Raw genomic sequence first — 23489 nt, forward strand, 5'->3', positions numbered from 1 at the left:
CCTCTCCACCTCCCACCAAGTCACATGAAATATCCTTAGAACATGGCATCATTTCAGCTTAATCCCAACAACTCAATGCACTCCCAAACAGAAGCCTTTCTCCTCTGTTGTTCTGGAGTTACCCTGACACATCTCTGTGCTCAAGGCTTTCGAAAAGAACAACAGTTCATCTCACAGATTGTACAGAAATATCTTTTATATTATGATTTTTCATTGGCTCCATTAAGTTCTTAATAAATGCTTCTGCTGAATCAAACTCTGAAGGATCCACTAGCAAGGGCAATTGCAGAAGGGAGGCTGATGTACTGGTGGCAGCTTTAAGCTAGCTACCACCTAGAAAAACTATCATAGGCAAAGAGGTCATACTGATCATCAAAAGACGACCAGGCTGGGTTTCTCAAAAAAAACTCCATTTTTTCTCCAGAACCTATGAACATTGCAGGAAGTCCTCTGACCACCCAAAGCAGAATTCCTCATTTTGATAATTAATAAAACTAGTTGTGAATATGAATATTTAAAGAATCAACAGAGAAAGCCTAGATGATTCAAAGTAATCACTTCCACGACTGGGGGTACCTTCCCCCAGGTTGTATCGGTTGTCACTAATAACCCATTTCAAACCTGTGACTTTGCAAAGACCTCGTTTTGATGGCCTAATCACATCAAGCCCATATTTCAATGTTTAAATTATTAAAGTCATGATAGAGTCCAGTTCTGCCACCTGCACTGAAAGGGTGGGTGCTCTTCCTTTCATGTTTTGATTAACATGGGGCTGACTTTCCAATTTGTGGATTAACTATACCTTTGACTAGTTCTTTGCTCCCACTGATTCCCTGCCTCTTGGCCATTTCTTAGTTCATTTTCATATCCCCCAGAGGGGAAAGAGAGAAAATTAAACTCAAACCTATGGAATTTTCTCTAATGAAAGGAATGGGAAGAGATTGGAAACCCCTGGCTGAAATGAGGTTTGGGGATTTTCATACTTGCTTTGGTTCCAGTTAACCTATAATATAGACGGCCTACTTTATATGAAGTCATTTATCCCCTACCTCCACAATATGATTTAACCATGACCAGGAAGGGAAAGCTATTACACAGACCAGAACTTTTTATAAAGTCCCTAAACAAAATTATATTTAAGAAGATAAATGGATGGAAAGCTTGGGACCAATATGTTGGAGATGCAAACTTTGCTGAAAACAAGTTGAATCACATGCCCGTCCTTACATCAGCTTTCATGTTATATTTTAGTTTGTTTTTTTTTTTTTAAATGAATGGATTCCTGCTTAGTTACTGTTTTTTTTAAAGGAGAGAGTCCTCAGCCAAGGTCCCCAAAGGGTTAATGCTTCTGGGTGAGCCGAAATTCATGAGTATAATCCTGAACAAGTGAGGTGAAGTTCTATCAGGTCTATTTCAGCCTATCAGGGATTACTGCTAGCTGTCTAATCCTGCTGGGCCTCAGGGAGGAACGTTCTATTGTATTTGAAATCCTGGCCAGGAATGAACAGAAGGTTAAATGGGTGCCTTGCTCCGTAATCAAATATCACAGGCACTACTTATCTATTCAATGAACAACTGACGTAGAAAATCAATTAGGAACCAAATAGCTTCTTAGGAATTTTTACCTAGAAAGATGTAAGATAAAAAAAAAATTAAAAAAAAAAAGTTTATTTGATGTGTTTTATGGTAGCATACTAGGAGCTGTGGGTTGTCATAAGTTTTTTAGCAGGTTTTAAAAATATGGCTTGAATGCTCTACAGCTGCAGAGGTATGCAAAAACAGGGGCATTTCAGGAATACAATGCTTTAGGATGGCTAGTGGAGTCAGAAGCCAAACAAAGTCAACCCCCACAAAAATGTTGTTAAAGGCAGATGAAAATTCTGAACAAAAATGGGAATGCCTATCACTACATTTTTATCCAAATTACTTAAGCATTTTACCTCTTTTGAAAATGCATTCCTTCAATAGCATATCTTCTTCTCGGAAAATAGTATGAGCACTGAAAACACAGGGCAGGGGGAGGGGAAGAAAAGGTGCCTGGAAGCCCTGGGGCTCTTTGTTCTCAGCAGGAAGAGGCTTCTTTTAGTGAGTTGAAGGTTAACACCCTTGTCTCACCCCGCCCCCCCCCCCATCCTCTACCTGTCACTCTGAGTAGATGTCACAGTGCATGCACACAGACAAACAGGCTGACCTGGCCAGTCTGCTTGACCTTGGACAGGCCTAAGATCAAATCTGGTTATTAATATTGGGGCAGTCAAATGTAATCTTCCAGACACTGGAGAAGTGAGCTAGAAATCTGGCAAGTAGGTACTCACTGTCAATCAGAAGCATGAGGATGCTAAGCATTGAACTTTACATCTGGACCTGAGCAGGAGTCAAAATAAACTATCTCTGTTCCTATCCCATGAATGCTGTTGAAAGAAATTTGCTCAATATTTTTATATATTCAACTTATCGGGGTTCAGACTTTGGATTAATACTGAACTCTTGGCTTTGTAAAGGTTCTTATAAAGTGGCCCATTTTCAAGCTAAATCATACATAACTGGAAAAATACTGCCTTGTCTTAGTGAAGAAAGATACCTTACAAGTGGGATGAAATATTTTTAATATTCTCATTGTAGTTTTAACCATGCTTTTTTCATTCTCTATAACTGTTATTCCTTGCAGCTTCCTCTCAGAAGATTTCTGTAATATAGGTTATAAAAGGGAAATATATCCAGATGTGGAGACACATGACTTTAATTCCAGCAGATGGATCTCTATGATTTTGAGCCTGCCCTGGTCTTCGTAGAGAGTTTTAGGATAACCAGGGCTAGAGACCTTGTCTCAATCAATTAGTCAATCAATCAACCAATCAATCAATGGAAGAATTTGAAATCATTGAAACACAGGCAAAGACAAATATGTTAGCATAATAGCTATATTTCTACCTCAAACCATCAGTAAAGCTAAAAAGAACATTTAATCTAAAATTCTTCTAGATTTTGTTTTATAATTTCTTAGGTTCCAAGTTACAGGTCTCTTCATGTTTATGTGCACGTAGCAGCGTCAAAATTAATAAAGTAGCCAATATATCTGATATAGAATATATCAATATTTCTGGTAAAACTGCATATTTGAAATCATCATTTCGCTAAAACAACTTAAATAAAGAAAATAAGCATATGCGATCCCAGAACAACTTTTTGTCCTTGGTATAAATGTTCATTTTATCTAAAGACTGTATATAATAAAGAGTACACTTTCAGATTTTATTTGCTAACCAGCAAAACTTTTTTCTCTCTTTAATTGGCATCTTGTTTAATGTAATGATTTTTGTGCAATGAACTATTCATTTTAGATCTCTGTAGATGGACACGCACTTAAATCCTCCATGCCACCAGGAGGGGGACTTCATGAAAAGGATTCTTAGGTAAAAGTTGGAAGGAGAAACAGGAAGGAGGAACTGTTACAATTAAAATACAATCTCAAAGGTGAACAACAACAAAATAATCAGCTCCCCTACTCCTGCAGAGCCTTGATACAAGTGGCTTCCTCAAGCAATTCAAATCTACTACTGATTTAATTTGTGACATTGTTGACTAGGATGAATAGTTTATGGCTATGAAGTGTTTTGCATTTATACTGTCATAGGAGTCAGATAGAAGTGTCATAGTAGAGCATCATGCTTGATGCCACATTACCATACAATGATAATACTACACCTTTCACTTAAGAAAACAAAAAAGTTTGTATTCCCTTACTGTATACACACTGGCCGTCACCTTAAAATAACTCAAATACTCAAGTTATACTCCAAGAAAGCAGGTAACTTTTTCCTTCACTGATCTGTATATATCATAAGTGATGATCAGTAAGTCATCAGGGCCATCAAATTGTTCACAAAGACCTAAAATAATTGGTTTGACTTTTTTTTTTTAATCTAATTTGCTGAATCAATTTACTATTCTAACCGTTCTGTCTGTGGAGAGGGAAGTATTTTGTTGGGATCTTTTGTAAAACACAAAACCATATTGCCAGTGAGATTACAATACAGTCTAGAACAGGTATTTTATAGAGAGTCATATTCAAAGCATAGCTCTTCTATTTAGTGCAAAGCTGACAGATAGCTTCAGATTGACCAACAAATAGGCATTGCTTTCAGAAACACAAAGACAGAAATTTCAACTCACAGCTAACTAACGCAACAACTTTCCTAAAGCACACCATTACAGTGCGAATTTGATTGCACATTTGTGGGTTTTTTTTTCCAGTTTTTGTTCGTTTATTTTTTATTTGTTTCTTTTTTGCTTCTTTAAAATTGATTGTTAATATGGCTCCCACTAAATCTGTCTTAGATAACAGGAAATACATCATTATATGTCATAGACAGGATAAAGGGCCCTGCACATATGCACACACCACTTTACCTCTGTACACATTTATGTCTCTATCTCCTCTTCTGGAGTAAAAGGTCTAAAAACAAACCTTAGAATCTGTCTTCCTAGAATAGCAAGATGACACAAGAATTGCAGAATCATTACAGTAGGCTACAAATGAGCATGCAACCTAGCAGGCCTGTGGAAGTCGGCTCTCCTGAGACCCATAAGATTCCTGTTCAGAAACTAGAATATATATCTATGGCCTGCAGATGTCTTCCTATATAGGGAAAGTGAATTTCTGCAACCACAATCAGGCAAAGCACCATCCTAAAAAGATATTCCTACAAAATTCAACCTGACATTTTGTTTGTTTGCTTGTGTGTGTGTGTGTGTGTGTGTGTGTGTGTGTGTGTGTGTGTGTGTGTGTGTGTGCTGGGGTGATTTTCCTACTTCAGGACTTAGCAAATGATTTCTTGTCTCAACAGCTCACCTAAGGGACAAACCTTCAACAACTGCAACAAAAGAACTGTTTTATAGATACAGTTTCTCTTATTTATTTGTTTATTTTGAGGCAGAATCTATCTACACAGCCTGGCTGTTTTGGACATTACTACGTAGACCAGGCTGGCTTGGAATTTACAGAGATTTGCCTGTCTCTGCCTCCTAAGTGCTGGTTTTAAAGGCATGCACAGCCATGCTCTCAAGAAAGTTTTTCTATGTAAGACTTGGGATTTCATCTTGCTGTAGTGGGATGTTGACATACAAAGCATGTCAGACTCCTGTCCTTTGGGGCAAAATGATGCACAGGACAGGGACAATACATGGGATGGATTCATGGAACACACCCTGAAAGGCAGGGGTGGGGGGAGTCATGGAGGGGGCTGTTCCATCAGAGGAGAGTACCAGGTGAGAATTCCTGAACTATGAGGAGTAAATGTTAGTGGCACTGAGGTTAGCATTACCTCTCCATGGCTACCCTTTATTTTTTTCTGGAGACTTTAGATTTGCAAGCAAGTTATACCGTTTTACAGAGCACCCCAAAATTGGCTGACTGTCACAACTGTATATTTAAATAGAGCTATTTAGAGTACAATGACAGAGGTTGTGATCTTGGAGTTAACATATTGTACAAAATTCAACAAGGAGTCTACTGGTCAGTTTCATCTCATCTACCTTTCTGTCTTATATTTTGTTCAAATCTGCTGGCTGGAGGCAAAGGCATTATTAGAAAGCATTTTTACATAGCATCTTAGGACTCTGAAAGCTTGAAAATATTTCTGACAATTGTGCTTTTAAATTTTTTCATGTCTAGACTTGGATGACAGCTCAGTCTGTAAAGGTCTCTCCTTCAGTGTGAGGATCTGAGTTCAATCCCCTGGAATCCATGAGCAAATAGCTGGACCTGGTGGCAATGGTGAACTTGTGTAAAGCTGTTCTGAAGCAGCAGCAGAGGCAGGATCCCAGGGCTTGCTGGTCAGCCAGCCATCTACAGAGTGGAATTCTGGGGCACCAAGACACTCTGTCTCCATAGACACAGTGGACAGCACTTGAGGAACTGTAGCTGACGTTGTCCTTTGATCTGCACATGCTCCTGCTCACACACACACTGTTTAGTATGATTATCATACTAAACAGTGACAACAGATTTTTATATTACCGACATCAAAAGAAATCTCCGTACTTCTACCCCTAGCTTCCTTAAAATTGTCCCAAATTCTTCACTTTCCCTGGGGTTTGAAGAAGTCAGTTTCTACAAATAGCAAGGTACTGATGACATAGACAAGTTTTCCAAACCCAAAGCTGGCATTATACTACTTGCTTCCAATAGTCAATAGATATTTCTTTGTTTAGCAGATGATTATAAGTTTAATGGTTATCTGTCGCTCCTACTAAACTAGAAACTCTGCCAGAGCAAGACCTGTGTCTATGTTGCCTGATACTAGATCCTTATTACTCAGTGGGTCCTGGCAGCCTAGGCTCTCAGTAAATAAATAAATGAAATGAGTGGACAAAGTAGGTGTTTAAGACAGGTAGCTCAGCCATCTCTCTACAAGAGATTTTTATCTTTGCTTGTCTTCATATTTATAGAAAACTACATGAACATACACTTATTTATTAAACAAATAAAAAATAAAGACAACAAGTAAAGGTATGTATAAGTTCATTATTGGTTTAAAAAGAGGTATTTGTTAAAGCTGGACATAAATTCAGTACCGATGACCCAGATGTGATTAAGTTTATATAGATTTCAATGACCATTAAGTTAATTCTCTTTTTCAAAATCTATTTGGAACTCAGAGCCCAGAGCATAGGTAGGGAGTGAGTGTGACATCCCACAGGCTAAAGTAAACACAGCAGACACAGAGGCCTCAGAAGTTGACTGTTCCGCTGTGACCTCACTTCCTAACTACTCATGTGCAAGTTCTCACTTGGTGGACTTGAAAACTAGAACTGAAAGTGCCATGCATGGCTCCTTGTCTGTAGCGAAATCCTAAGAAAGAGTGGGTATTGACATGGCAGCATATTATAGGAAACAACAGCTGTTTTTATGAACCCTAGTCACCCCTTTTTAACTGATAAACATAGCTTCATCCCTGTTCAAAGCAAACTCCATCTGAAGACCAATGATGCAGATAAAGGTATGAATGGTTTTTCAGGACAGATTGGAGGTACAATAGTAACCAAGGGTACTTAGAGAAATGAAAAATGAAATATCTTCCAAATAACAAGAACGAAGTTTTCTCCAATGCACAAGTCACTGCCAGTAGCAAAGATGTGCTGACAAGACACAATATTCTACACATTTAAGAAAAGCTTTCATCATAGAATTTTTTTTTCAAAGCTATTTTTGTACTTTAATTAAGGTCTGCAGAATCATTTAGGCATTGGAGGAGGTTTTTCTCCTTTTACTAATATACTAACTAAGGCACAAAAATAATTCCAAAGTAACACATAAGGAGGAGAAAGTCACTTTGGTGATTTTGACAACTGAAGACAGAAAATATCTGAATCTGACTTTTAAAATTTTTTTTCCTGAAGCTGCACAGAAAGCTGGAGGGCTATGAATAGCTTGTATTGACTCTCTAAGGTGTCACCCCCACATGCTCTCTTCACACTTTACCTCTAATTAATTAATAATATGGGAGCATCAAAAGTGATACCCACCATTGTCCATGCTTATTAATCTAATCAAGTTTTCATTGACACAAATGCTGAAGTCATCAGCCTATGGCTCAGTTTCCTTGTTTCCAACTCACAAAGGCAGCTTGGAGAATCTTTTATCATAAAAGAATATGGAAGATTATCACGATTTCCTGCAGAATATCTCCTTAATTTATTTTCATGGTAAATAGCGGGAACTGTGCCATGGCACTATCCTTAGGAACACTGGCAGCTTAACGCCTGACCCCATTGTGCCCATGTCAACAAGCCTTATGAAGATCAAGTCTCTGAAAAGTGAAAATTTCAAGGAAAATTAGCAATTATTTGAATCTAATAGTGTTGTGTCTAGAAGAGCTACAGAAAAAATACTAAGGCTGCCTTACCCTGATTATTATATTAAACATAAGAGATAGATTATTTTCCATACCTATAAAAAAGAAAAATAATCCTCCTCTGAGATATACGTGTTTGTTTATAGCCTTTCTATTGTGAAAACACAAAAACAATGCACTCTAGACAACACATAGGCAGTGTGGTGGAGGCAAAGGGGAGAGGTGACTTTAATTTTCCTATTAGGGGTATGTTTTCTTTGTGGTTTTTTTTTTGTTTTTTTGGTTTTTTTTGTTTTTTTTAAATGAGCCTCCTTATTGAGGTAGAAACATACAGTCACTCTTTCTCAAATTTCTGCAAGGATAGAATCTAACGTTTTCTGAAATACTAAAGGAAATCTACATATGAATTCCCTACAGCCAGGAAGGCACAACCCCTGCTAAATGTATTACATAAACTACCAAAGTCATTCCTTCAAACTGGAACACAGGGAAGCTCTGAAGAGAATAATTCACGAAGGAAAAGAAAACAGAGAAAGGGTGTATAGTGCCCTTTAAAAAGCAGTAAGTTTATTGAAGACAGGAAGTCTGTCATATTCTCTATATGGCTGTCTTACTGGTCTTTGGAATCCAGTATAGTGTTTTTTGTTTTTGTTTTGATTACCAATGTGATAAATAAATGTCTGTGTATTATTCAAATATTAATTTAACAGAATTATATTTTAGTAGGTATAAGTGATCTTAAAATATGTCAGTTTTCAATTTCACATGAAGTTCATTTGGAAGATATTTTTAAAAAATATAGTGTGATTCAAATAAATGTTTAATTTTCTGCCAGCAAAAAGAATATACTGTGAATGAAATAGTTAACATTCAGATATCCAAAAGTTGAAGTTTGCATTTTGCTGTGGAAAGTTTTGCTAACTTGCCTTCTCTTCATCTCCCCCCACCTCATCCTCACTTTTCCTCCTCTCAAGGGGTACAACCCTACCATGAGCATCTGTAATGGTCGCATCCTTACTTCCACCCCTTTCTGCAATAGACAGGACTTCCCTGGCCATGTACTGACTCAATGCACTGTCTTTACTGTGATGTGTTGTCCTGATTAATGACGTAGGATCTGGAGCCAGACTGAGTACTAACCTAACTTAGTCATCAGTATTACCAGCTATGTGAGCTTGGATAACCAATTGCGTTTTCATTTATAATGATTTCATCTTCAGTCTTTCCTAGTAACTATACCTATCTATAAGAGAAATTGTGATACATCAATGAGTCCCTCCTTAGTCATTCCTGTGTGTCTTCTCTATCAGGATTCCAGGCTTCTCTATGGCTGTTTCTGGTCAGCTTGTTGCTGGCTCTGCCCCCTAATTCAAGGTTAGCTTTATTAACATAGTCTCAGGGTGTCACAGTGTGATCAAATATCCTGTAACAAAATCTAACATCTTATTAGGGATAGAGAAATGGCTCAGTGGATTGGAGTTTGTTTCCCAGCACCCACATTAGATAGCTCACAACTCCCTGTTCCTCTGGCTCCCGGAAATCTGACACTCTCTTCCAGCCTCTACAGGCATCTGCATTAATGTTTCTATATTCAACACATTGACATGTATACATACACATGATTAGAAATTTTGTTTTTAAGTCCTAAAAAGCAAGATAAAGAACAAAGGGTATTTATTATCTTGTTAGCACTGAATACATACTCAATAAATGTTATTATTAAATTTTCTCACTAAGCTAGTTGGCCAGAAAAATACAAACGGTGACAAGCACCACTGGGACAATGACAAAAATGTGAAAGGTCTTAGCTTCTCTCTCTCTCTCTCTCTGAGTGTGTGTGTGTGTGTGTGTGTGTGTGTGTGTGTGTATGTGTGTGTATGTGTGTGTATGTGTGTGTATGTGTGTGTATGTGTGTATGTGTGTGTATGTGTGTGTGTATGTGTGTGTGTGTGTGTATGTGTGTGTATGTGTGTGTATGTGTGTGTGTATATGTGTGTATGTGTGTATGTGTGTGTATGTGTGTATGTGTGTATGTGTGTGTATGTGTGTGTATGTGTGTATGTGTGTATATGTGTGTGTATGTGTGTATGTGTGTATGTGTGTGTATGTGTGTATGTGTGTGTGTGTGTGTGTGTGTGTGTGTGTGTGTGTGTGTGTGTGTTGCTAGTGATCAAACCCAAGGCCTTCTACATGTTAGGTAAGTTTTTGAAAGACAATTGGCAGTGAATTTGCCAAACATAAAATAAGAAAACACTGACGGTAATAAAAAATCTAGTTGATATTAGTACTTGCTCATCCTGAAATCCTACTACAGAGTACCTAACTCAGAGAAATGAGAACAAGGCTTACATAGAAGTATTCATAGCATAATTATCCATAATTATGTGACACGAAGTGAAAGCAACCAAATGTTTATCGGAGGCAACATAAATAAAAGATACTATGCACAATGCTAAAACATGTGAAAGCATTGATGAATTTTGAAAACATTATGCTAAGTGAAAGAAGCCTCACAAAGGACCCCATACACTGTGGTTGTATCTATATCAATGACCAGAATAATCAAATCTATAGAGACAGAAAGCAATTAGCTGTTGCCCAGGGCCATGGGAGTGAGAGTTCAGGATGGCTGTGGGCAACTAAATTAGTATAAGATTTCCTTTTCAGCTGAGGAAAATATTCAAGAGTCAATTATAATGATGGCTACATAATCCTGTGAATATTTTAAATACTATTCAATTGCATTTTAAATAGATGAAATTCATGGAGTATGAACTGCATCTCAATCAAGTCCTTACAAATAATAATAATAAGAAATTTTAAAAGCCAACAGACACAGTAAAGCTGAGGCAAGACTGAATGTTCCTCACAAGCCAAACATACTAGAATTTGAGACATAAATATGTTTCTTCCTGCTCTCACATAAAAACTTTTCATTGGTCATTTGTCACTGTTTCCTCTGCAATTGCAGGCTTAAACATTGAGAGCCCTGCCTATGTCAGTGATCAGCCCACAGTGATCAATTTAAGATGTTGTTTGGGTGTCTGAGTGCCTGTGATTCAATACCTCTGAGTATCTGTGGAATCAGTTGTTATTTTAAGAGCAAAGAAGGAACAGAGTACTAACTAGGTAGACATTAAGTTGTAAAACACTTTGTTTAAAAGAAAAAAAAAAAAAGAAATTCTTAAGAGTTTAGCACAAAAGCTTGTGTGAGAAGCAACTTTCCCTGATGCCAGGGTCAGGATATGCCTGTTTATGGCGGAAAGGCTCCATGGGCCATTCATGACGCCATTCGCTTTTTTGAGGACCTATCACTTTTACCAAATTATATCCTGTTCCCTGAACCTTTGATTAGTCATGTGTACATTCAGAATCACTTAGTACTTGCTGCCGAGTCCTGCCCAATATCATCAAAGGTTTATTATCTCTAAGGACGAAAAACACAGTGTACAGGAAGAAATTCCTGCAATCTTCTTTAAAACAAAATACAGAGAATTACTGATTAACTCATGATCTTCATCTATTTTAATATATTTAATATATAGAAATCTCTCCTCTATCTTCTTTCCTCTCTCTCTCTCTCTCTCTCTCTCTCTCTCTCACACACACACACACACACACACACACACACACACACATACAAACACACACAATTTGCTCCATGATTTGGGTTATATTAAGTAGAGCTTCATGAATACATACACAAAATATCAAATAAAGTATAATTTTCATCTTATTTTTATCTTTTTTAATACCTTATGCACGTGATCTTAAATATATATGCACATCTTTCTTCATTCACTGAAGAAAATTAAATTGCTCATTTGGAAAAAAGTATGTGTGTATTTGATTTCCATGAATTGCTTCTGTATTCATCGTTCTAAAAATTATCAAGCTGCTGCCACCAAAGAAGCAGCCATTGTCCCAAAGAAAAGGAATAAAGTGACATGGTACACTCTACAAGTGCTTGCAGGAAACAATGATACATGCTAACGCATTTTGAAACACACATCTAAGTAAAAACAGGAAAACTTTGGCTGTTGGGATATTAAGTCACTTGCTGATGTGTGAGTTAAAGGCAGAAATACTTCTACCTAAATATTAAAAAAAATGTCCCTAATCATAAAAGGTGCTCAGAAAGACCATTTTAGGTTTTTCAATACTTAAGAAATTAAGAGGGTCAAAGACTGAATTACTTCTCTGAAGAAAGGCTATTTATAAATTTCCCTTTGTGTTGGTTAATTTTGTATTATTACAGTCCAAATGTTAGACAAAAACAGCTTGTGGGAGGAAAGATTTATTTTACCTCACAGATCTAGAGGGAGTCCAAGCTCATCAATGGTGAGAAAGGCACACAGAGCAGCTGAGGTCACTTAGGAGTGGGCCAGGAAGAAGAAATGGCAGAAGGAAGTGGTTAAGAATAATAGGTCTTTCAAGCATCCATCTACCTCATTTAGCCAAGTATCACATCTCATTGTCTCTTAACAAGGTGCCATCAGTTGGGGACCAGGCATTCAGAACATTAGACACCAGGTTCAAATAATAAAACCCTTACATCTATTTTTAAAGAATTTGTTTATGAGACTACAATGTGGAATATTTGTACACTGTGTGAAGTTGTGTTGCTGTAATAAGAGGCTGAATGGCCAATAGCTAGGCAGGAGAGATAGGCAAGACTTCCCGGCAGAGAGAGGAAGAGGAGATAATCAAGATGCAAAAGAGATGCGTGGAACAAGTTGGATGTACAGTAATGGAGAAGAGATTTTTTAAAAAGCCATATGGTAGAAGCAGAATAAGTTATAAGAGCTAGTTGGTGACAAGCCTAAGCTAAAGGCCAAGCTTTCGCAATTAATAAGAAGTCTTCACATCCTTATTTGTAAGCTGGTAGCTATCAAAAAAGCTTGCTACAAGACTGGGAGAAGACTTTTAAGGAATAGTTGTCATTGAAAAATTTGATGCTTATACATCAAATAATTTCTCTCTCAGTTATTTGAATTTTTTCAACAAAAAAATAAACAAATAAGAATCCAATAATGAGACAGTATTCCTTCTGTGAAGCCCCTCCCCCTCTAGTTATTTCTCATTGCATAATGATCGTGGTGATAACAATGACAGATGATAATGATGATGACAGAACTTGATTTTACCAATTATTTCTCTAAAGACATTGAAAGGCTTCTTTGTAAAGGACAGTAATATTCAACATTACATTGTAAACAAAAAAATTTGGTCTTTTCAATTATTATATAACATAAACTCACCGATAGAATGAATTCTAAACAGCTAATTCTGATGTTCAGGCAATTCCCATTTAGGTTTTGAATCTTTCTTTGAAAACATCACTAGTGATTCTCTAGAAAAGCTCTGGTGAGTGCTTCGAACACTTGACGAGAAGGGCTTGCAAACAGACTGCAGATGTGGTGGCAATTAAGCTTGCACCCGATCTCTCCCATTTGAACACTGGGTGATTTTAGTCCCTGAGGATTTACGTCTTCAAAAAGCTAGTGCTATCCCAAGGCTTGTCAGATAGACAGTTAGAAATATCTAAAGTCTTTGAAAAAATATACCCAATAGAGTTACCAAGATGTCCTCCCTTGCTTTTCACACACCAGCTACAGAGACTTGTTAGTAGCAAGTCTGTCCTTCCAAAACCCAGACAATTCTCACTGTCCAATAAAAGACCATTTCGTTAACAAATGTAGTCAACAACATCAATGTTAATGACCAAACAATTCTTACAGCGTCAAGTAGCCAAGTTCAGGTTTCCTCAAAGATCTCCATGTCCAGTCAATGTAAGTTCTAGCATGACACTGGGGTTCATAGTAAAACATCTGGCAAAATTTTGAAGAGAAGAGAGGTTATTCCTCAATTTACATTGCTTCAACATACATTAGAGGTACAATCCTAGGAATCTTCAAATACAATGAAGAACAACAACAACAAAAAAGCTGGATTCAAGGTAAAAGAGAAAGGGAAGAGGAAGAATGGAAGGTAGGATATAATAAATGAGGTCCTGGTTCACAAAAACACACAAGGGTTCAAAGTAAGAAATAAGATACAAAAATATGAAGTTAAGAATTCAAAACCACAGGGTATTTTAAACAGGTCTAATGGGTTACATGTGACCAGGCCTCTTCCAGGAGTTCTAAAGTTGCTAGGAAAAAGAGAGAGGTGGCTCAAACTCTGGGTAAAAGACTGTTCCAGCTGTCCCTGAATGCTTGCAGAGGCACATTCCTCCATCCCCTCTGTCAGGCCAGTGGGGGGCCATTAAGGTATGACTGCTGTGGTTCCCTGGTGACCTGAACAAAGTAATGCAGCCTCCAAAAAGGGCTTAACTGTCAGACACTGCAAACTCCAGCACTAAAAGTGATAAATATTCGATTAGTCAATCCTGTTCGATCCACCAAACACACAAACATGCCAATCCAAGGAAGTTGCTGAAAGCAAAAGAATTCCATTTTGACAGGAAATACTCAGGTGACCACTTAACTACCAGTTTCCCCTCCCGGCTAATAGACCACTGGTTTAAGAATGCCATTTCATCATTTGGCATTCATGTAACCAGACCTGCTGGTCAGTTCCCACTTACACTTTAGTAAAACCTGCTGGTTTAGAGACATGGAAATGCTACCCAATCTTATGATGCTGAAGGCAAAGTGATGGAGTTTATCAGGCATCAGCCTCTACTTTCCTGTTTGCTTTGGCTGTCCTCAAATATAAAAAGGTTTTCATATTGATGGATCTCTACAAGTATGCCTGACCCAAGGCTGAAAAGACACAGAGTCACAACTCAAGACCAAGCTCTTACTTTCTGTGAGGACCTGACAAACATGTGAATTCTGGTTTCCACATACACTTAAATGTGAATAATTGTGTAGAAGTCTCTGGAAGAGTGATGACACAATGGACATGTAGCATATAACTTACAATTTTGGTCAGTGCATGTTCTTTCTTCAAAAAGCAGTGACATTCAAAAAGGCAAAAAATAGAACAATAAAATCTCAACATGGTTTCATTGTCAATAGACTGTCTGGCACCAGGAGAAGGGATATTTTTGGAAAGAGGCTCCCCAATATACCATCAATCACATAGAGACAGCAAACTGCCAACTCCTCCAATAAATGAAGATCTCTTGCAGAGAATACATAGTCACACACACACACACACACACACACACAAAAAAAAAAAAAAAAAAAAAAAAAAAAAAAAAAAAAAAAAAAAACCACAATAAATCAAAACTTTAAAAGGTTTTCTCCAAAACCGGTGCCACCATGCAGTTGGGTCTGTCTTTTCTCGCTCAACCTTGCTTTCCATTACTGTTATCATCAAATATCCATCTGGGTATATAACACAATATTTCCTCTGCACTACTTCTTAAAAGTTGCTTGAGGGAGACTGAAGACAGCTCAATCTCTAAAATGCCTGCTGTGCAAGCATGAGGACCTGTGTTTAGATTCCTCACCTCCACATAAAGAGCCCAGCCTGGTGGTATGTGCCTGTAACCCCAGCCCTGAAGAATGGTGTGGGTTGGGACAGGACAACCCATGAAGCTCATTTGCCAGTCAGCCTAGCTGAATCCATGTGCTTCAGGTTCAGTGAGAGACCCTGTTTCAATAAATAAAAGTGAAGAACCACAGGGTCAGACGCTTGATGTATACCTCTGGCCTCTATCAATATGTGTGTGGACGTGTTAGTATAAATGTTTTACTCACATGCCTTGTCCACATGTCTACACTAACAAGGACATATCACATACAAAGTACAACACAGACAACATCACATATACGCATGTGTGCATGCATGTACACACACACACACACACACACACACACACACACACACACAATTACTTGAAAGGTAAATATAACCCCAAGACTTAGTTCTTTACCAAGATGAGAGACCAATACATATTCTATGCTATCAAATATTTCAATTGATAGAAAGGCTTTATTTAGGTGAATCTACTACCATATGCTTTTATATGCACATATAAACATTATATGAAATATATTATATGCTCTATAAGAGTAATTTTCCTTATCCATAGGAAACATAGGATTTGCTTTCTTTCATTTCCTTCCCCACAAAAGGATCTTACTGTGAGCCAGGTTGGGCTCAAACTCATATCCTTCCCACCTTGGTCCTCCAAATCTTGGCTTATAAGTATATGTCCCCACAACTCACAAAACCTCAGTATATTAATTAAATATTATTTAAGCAAATGAAACAAAATTGCTGTGCATAACTCTCACCTACGATAATTGTATAATAAGTCATCATGTACTTTTAGGCAAAAATCTCGCTGGCTGCACTGTAAACTGTATTTACATATTTTCCAAGATTTATATTAAAGTAGCACCCTGATTCTGTAGGATTCTGTAGAGGGGCTGACTCGGGTTGTAACTGGACATGCTTACTGATTTTTCATCATTTTTTACAACCACACAATGCAACAGCATACTTGTATTTGAAAAATAAATATGAATGTGTCAACAAAGGAAAGCTCTTTCTTTGTATTAAAATATTTAACATAATTCTCATCTTAAATCAATGAATAAAAAGTTGCTATGTAATAGAGTAACTAGAGTCTGCCAAGATAGACAAATAGGATTATAGTGTATCTATGGACAATTCAAGATACCTGGCACATTCAGATGTTTGACTAAGCGTGGTTGAAAGCATCAGGGAAACTTGTAGTTTTTATGACTGTCCCTGGGTCCACATTTAACTTACAATTGTGAAGAGTAGTGTTTGAAAATACAACTTCAGAAAACTCCATGTCTGCACAGCACTTAGGAAGCCAGCTTATTATCTGGCACATTAATGGGTACACTCCCCATGCAGTTATATTCAAAGCCAAGACACAGTAAATGCTTCTCCGCTTACTGGAGACAAGAAGCAGCATATTATCTAGGTATTCTGCAAATGAAGCCATGACCCTTGTGTTGGCATCAAGCAATACACCTAGGTTATGGAGTCTATGAAAACCTTTCCTGATGGTGAGGTGTTGCTCCATGGCCCTGATTCACTTTTTAAAAATAAATCATGTCTTCTCATGCTCTCCTGAAAGCCACTGACAGTGTGAGGAGAAATTGCCTCCAATGCTTGGATTGTCGGAATAATGAATACATCCCTATGTCTGTGTAAATTTCCCCTTAGCATAGGCTCAGACTCAAAGCAAACTTGGTAAAGCATCTGCAGCAGGGCTTGGGAAGGCCAGATGTTCTGGAAGCTGAACTGTGGTCATTATGCACATGCCAGCTCCTCCTCACTCCACCCCAGGCCAAGACCCTTTCAGCAGTCTGAGGCCTGCCTAACATATGACTGTGGTTGCACTGCTGTGTGCCAGCCCCACGTCCTTTGAGCACTTCAACAACTGCATGCCAGCTCCATGGGAAAGGGACAGAAACATTAAGCCAAGGAAACCTGCATGAGAGTCCAGAATTATGTGACAACACTGTTGTTCATTTTACCTAAGTGACCTCAGGACAGGTCACAAATAAGCCCTGTGATATTTTTGGATAAAATGTGCCAACATTCCAGGCTAGACAGAAAGAGCACATAATACAAAAGTGTGTGAATCACAAAGTGCAAGTTGACATGTTCCTGGGACCCAGAGTGAACAGTAGTGCCAAGTTGTTGACTGGGTTTCTGAGGTGTGTTTGTATGGAGGCAGTGGTGGTGGTGTGGGTGCATCGGGTGGGTGTCTTCAGAAGCAGTAAATGAAAGGAACTTTAGGAAAGGGGACTGTTCTCCCTAGCCCTTACTCCCAACTGATTCCCTCAGCCCTAACCCACCTCCATCCTCCCTAACAGCAATTCTTCCAGAATAAACAACTACCTTCACAACAGTTCAGTCCAAAAAAGCCAATTGTAGAAACCTCTCTGTTTCTATACTATTTCTTGTTTCCCCTTAATTAAAAGAATGCTTCCTTAGAATTGCTGAGGAAGCTAACTAATCTTGCCACATGGAGCACTTCCATGAGCAGAAGATCTAGGTGGGAGGCAAAGCAGCGTCTTAACACATAGAGGAATGACAGAGCACAGGTTAGGGAAAGTAAGGACAGGAGAGATCAAATGCCACATTTTTTTTTCCAAATTTCTGCCTAGGGTTGATAACAATTTCACACACCAACATTATTTCATTTACCCTGACATAGATACAATAAACTTGGCTAACATGGACCTCTATAGGGATTAGTATGTGTCCATCTGTTTATATTTAATAAATTTGGAGTTATTTTTCTTATTTTGGAGGTGAAAAAAAGTACTCATCTCACCATGCACCTTAGTACTTGAGGCAAGAATACAGTGACCAAGGTTCACATTTGTAACCAAGTAGCATGGTTTGCACATGGCTCCAGTTCAGGCAACATCATGCTTAAAAACAGAAGGCTGTATAATCGGGAGGGCCTGCCAATTACAGTGTGATCTGAAAACACCCATGATTTATTAGTTGCTATTAGCTAACCAGCTCTTCTTTATTTGATCTGTGTATTTATTAGTTCTAAGTATTATGCAAGCATGGATTGTTCTACTGTAGAAATTTTTCAACCTCTGCCTGTCTTTTAATATGAGAATACAATGGAATAATTTGGAATTGTGATTACTCATACACACACAAAAATCCTACAACTGGAATTAAATTTCACACTGCTTTTCAACCTTGAAATGAACATGAATGTGAAACTAATACAAAAAGTGCAAAAATATTTCCATATTCAGGTTAATGTTTAGTCTGGGAGAAGAATAACTTTTGTTTATCTCTGAAAACAGCTTTCTTCACCTAAACAAATGCCTAGAATAAGAGTAAGAGCAACAAACTTGGATTTCTCAGAGCATGCCCATAGTGCAATTTCTTTTGTGTGCTGCCATACACTCAAACGCGCCCTGCAGCATCTTCTAAGAGCTTTCACTAATTGCATAAGAACAGTGACATCCACGACTCAAATGTACATACCTGGTATATTTGATTTTAAATTGCAAAGTTGGTTTGAAATTGGGCATAGGCTTATAAAAATACCTGTGGCTCACCGATAACTTGGAAATGTTCAGTATTTTCTATTAGTAAAAACAGCAAAGGGGTAGGCGATGCCAATCATCATTCCATAGCTTGTTTCCTTTGCACATGCTTTCTTTGCTCTGTCTAATTCATGCTCCTCTATGTCTCTCTTCCCCTCCCCTCGAGTTTTTGTTCTTCATCTGGATCTTTTCTTTAATCTAAATCCTGAATAAAGAGATAAACTAAAAACTGTTCCTTGGGTCTATGCCACCCTGTAAGTACCTAGGACTAAACCTTGTGTGTGTGTGTGTGTGTGTGTGTGTGTGTGTGTGTGTGTGTGTGTGTGTGTAATGCTTCAGTGCTTTTAGCCTTTGTGAGATCCAAATAGCCAAACAACAGTGTAGAAGTCAGATAGGCTCCTGTGCCTTGCTCCTGGGAGAGGCTGGGAGAGTGCGGCTGAAATAGTTAAGCTTTTGCCTTTGAACCAGTAAAGTTGTGAACACTCTCACATTCACACAGGAAGAGGAGGGCTGTCAGAGGACACAGACAGCTAAGCATGGGCATGTTCCACACAGGGAAATAGTTAAGCCAACAGGCTGGCCAGAAAAGCCAGCCTCGCAGAGCCAAGAACATACGTCGGTATATTCTGGAATGTTGCCCAAGCCTTCCTTGATTGTCCTAACTTTCATGTATAATGCTAAGTGGTTGTCATTACAACTTTCCACTGAACTTGTCAGAAAATGCCAGGGCTCACTTAAGAAGCAGAGCAAATTACAATGCATTTTTAGAATGAAGGCTGAGAGATAGCAAAGGGGGTCCTTTAATACGCTCCTCAGTCAACTCATTAGTTCATTACATCATCCAAACTTTTAGTAAGGACCCAGATCTAAAAACCAATTCACTAAAACTTTTAAGAGAATATAAAAACAGGATGTTTTTAAAAATATAATGTAGCCTGGTAAATTAGCTTATCTTAAAACCATGGTTCCATATTTACACATGTATGTATGTAGACATTAACCTGCAAGACCTTTTTAAATCTCTGCACACTGAGCACCATTGTTAGGTGCATGTTCCATATGCACCCAGGCACTGACAGGGAAGAGTAAGGGTAATGTCAAATAGTTCTCTTCTCTTTCCTTTTCCTTGACTAGTTTTCTTTCAACATTCAAGTTTCTGGACGAAAACTACATCAAGATATGATTGTATTAGAACTTCAGAGAATGTCACTTGAAAAAAAGAGGAACATTTTTGAATAATAACAGAGTTGCATCTCAAAAAAGTCTCAGGAAAGTAACACTATACTACCAAAGTGAACACAGCTTTTTTTTTTCCTTCCAGTCATCCTTAGCAATAGACATAACAGGTTTTTTTTTTCTGGTCCATATGGAAACATCATCAACACATTCTGCCTCTGGGTTCTTTGCCAAAATACCATAGCCCACAAGCCATCTACCTTAAACATAAAAGGAGAGGTGTTTTTCTGGTCAAATAAAGAAATAATTTTTACTGCCTCTCCTCTAATGTTAAATCTGACTAAATCCTGCCAAATACATTAAAACAACATCTGTAAAACAGATTTTCATTAAATTGATCAGTTTAAAGTTAAGCAGCTCGGCAGATGATGCTTCCACCTAACCCTTAACCTTTAACTTTTAACCTCTTTAAACGGAATAAAGCACATAGTTCTTTTAGGTGATGCTTCTTCAGTTTGACAACGCAGTGAGTAGAGTGTTTTATTCAAATTGAACTGACACATTGCCCCATTTAGAGTGTTATGAATCAATATGTTGTCAATAATGAGCAAAGCTGTTTCCTCACAGCTCTGTATCTGTCTTACAATTGTAACTTGCCACTTTCCTCTGGTGTCTAAATAATTCACAATGCAAAATGGTGCAAATTAAACTCTTAATGAAAATATATTTTTTATAGAGAAGATTATTGTCTAGTCATTAACTCTGAAACTATTTTAAGTCTAATTTTAATATTTAAGTCATATGATAAACCATGATTTTTTTTTCAGGCCCAAGCCAATTTGTTAGTTTCTCATTTAAAAGCAATTAATGTTACTTATGAACCAATTTTATTTTGCTGAGACAAGCCGGCCAAGCTAATCTCCTCATCACTGTGCTTGAAATGCTCTATGTCTGAATCATAATGTTTTTGAATTGAGTTTGGAAAGAGCATGCTCAATACATAACTATTTGGGAGTGTTTTTTCTGACTATTTCTAGAAATATGCAAAAATATAGTTGAATTGTTGGGTAACAAGTTTCAGTACTCAAATATCTTTGGTAATCTTTGAAGTTAATGCAATGTTTTTTTTAATAATAACTGTGTCTGCTGAGCATATTTCAGCACTATATTGATATACTTGGCTAATTAAGGGATAACCCCTGGAACACAATCCATATCTTACAGGATCTGTAAGATAACTATGCATCTTTTGCTTGTGGGGTGGAATGGGCTCTTAGCATCACGGCCTTCTTTAGAGTCAAGTATCTCTCATAATTGGTCTTTCTGGATTCAAATTCAACACCCAACTGTCCCTCCAAGGGAACTTCAAGTTGAACCCTGGAACTTTGTAAATGGTCCTATAGGAGTAAGGTGGCCAAATCATTCTTAACGGAAAGAATTGCATGAACTCTCCCCCCCACCCTCTCTCTCTCTCTCTCTCTCTCTCTCTCTCTCTCTCTCTCTCTCTCTCTCTCTCTCTCATACACACACACACACACACACACACACACACACACACACACACACACCTTATCAACATATGAAGAATTATCAGACAGTTTGGATTAAATAACTCTTTTTAAGAATATAAACAATCACATTCTCCCTTTCACTAGGTTCCCACCTGAGAGTAATAAAATAGAAAAGTCTGTACATTTATATCTCCTATGCACAACATGTTAATTTAAAGTGTTAGAGGAACTGCGTGAATATAAACACAGTTCATGAATATTCTATATGGCTCCCAGGGTCTAAATCTATTATTTATACAAACTTAATGTTTGCTTTTTTTCTCCTAGGTATTCTAAAACTTTTAATAGGTCAGGTATCAACAGGAAAAAAAAAAGTAGGCAATTGAGCAGTTGTCAACTGTTGCTGCAAAACCCATGAATTATAATACAATTAATCCTTTATATTATATTTTCAATAGCATTGAGGTAGAAACGCTCCATCTTACATTAAGGTCTGCACTCCCCACAAACTGAGCAGCCCAAATCTAATGCTTTCATTATCGATCTACAGAGTGCCAATATTGCGGGAACAATGTTACAAATTCTCACAGTGAGACTGTAGGTTTTTGTGCATAGTACGTCTATCTTAAATTTAAACAGGAACAACCCAAGTGCAAAGCACCAGACCAATCCAAATAAATAATTCCTGAGTCTAGCCCAGATGGCCACGTCTGCTTTCGCTGTTGTGTTTGCAATTTTAAATAGGATTATCTATAGGTACTATAATTGTTGACTCCTGATAGTATAGTTATCACTGATTTCTAGTATAAATCAATAGATAACACTTGCAAAATGGATTTTGTAATCATATTTAGAGCTTGTTACAATGACTAATGGTTTGCAATATTTTTTGAATTTTAATATCCTCTAGACAAAAGAAGTTTTTTTAATAAGTAACCAAGTTATTCATCATAGAAATGACTGTGCTACACTTGTACAGGAACCAAAATGATCAAGGCAATCCATGAACTAGCTACAGAAAATAAATTCTTCAGTCATTAGGGTTCAGAAAACATCAACATGAGTTGTGCAATACGTGCTGCTCATCACTCTCACGTATGAAGAACATCTGCATCGTTTATCCCAGTAAAGACAGAAGTATACTTGTCATCTTAAGAACATGTTTATGTATGCCACACCCTTTTGGGAGGAGAGGAAGCATGACTAGTTGGAAAAACAATCATGCAAAAGAACAACAGAGTTTCCTTGTGAAGACTTCCAACTGATGCTGAGGAAGATTGTGTTTATTCTATGTCAGCAAGAGTGCACATACACAAACGTTCTGTCTGGATCATTCCTGTTTATCACCAAACAAATGACTCATTTAAAGTATAGGCACCGTTTGTGTCCTCTGCTTCCTGCCTCCATTAACACTTAGTGCCACTATATTTTTGTTTTGTAGAAAGAATAAATAAAACAAAACTTTAAAGTACTATTTTTCTAATGACACTATCCAGAAATTTTTCTTTTCTTATAGGAAGCCAGTGAAGCAATCTGTGCCCCTGAGATAGATAGAAATAGGGCAAGGAGCTAATCCCTACTTTTCACTGCTGTGTATTCCATGTACATTTAGAAACGGCAACAGAAACTGTGCATCTTGATCCTCGCACCTGCCCTCTCCTTGCTGGTCTGTGCTCCAAACTCTGAAATGGTTAATGCCCTTGTCTTCTCTGCACCAATGAAAATGGATGGCACTGCTTACCTTGTAGAGTTTCAGGGCCGCCTCATGTCTGTGATTGGTGGTATGCAGCCGTAATTTATCCACACTGTTGGTGTAGTAGTCGCAGGCGTTACACTTGAGGTGAACAGGGTTGCCAATGGCAATGCACTTCAGCCTCCACTCATTGCTTTTGCCCCCTTCTTTGATGTGGGCCACCAGCTGGTAT

At 37.8% G+C, this 23489-nt stretch overlaps 1 protein-coding gene across 6 annotated transcripts in view; it reads right to left on the minus strand.

The window, feature by feature from the left end:
- Positions 1-23489, minus strand: part of Zfhx4 (zinc finger homeobox 4) — a 179458-nt gene that overhangs the window by 129734 nt on the left and 26235 nt on the right. For all 6 annotated transcript variants that reach the window (XM_036178893.1, XM_036178892.1, XM_036178888.1 and 3 more), the window contains exon 3: positions 23306-23489. This exon is cut by the window's right edge. In XM_036178893.1, coding sequence (XP_036034786.1) covers positions 23306-23489 — 184 coding nt within the window. The remainder of the gene's footprint in view (positions 1-23305) is intronic.

This window comes from Onychomys torridus, chromosome 2 (assembly GCF_903995425.1).
Source record: "Onychomys torridus chromosome 2, mOncTor1.1, whole genome shotgun sequence".
In the NCBI taxonomy this organism is placed as follows: domain Eukaryota; kingdom Metazoa; phylum Chordata; class Mammalia; order Rodentia; family Cricetidae; genus Onychomys; species Onychomys torridus.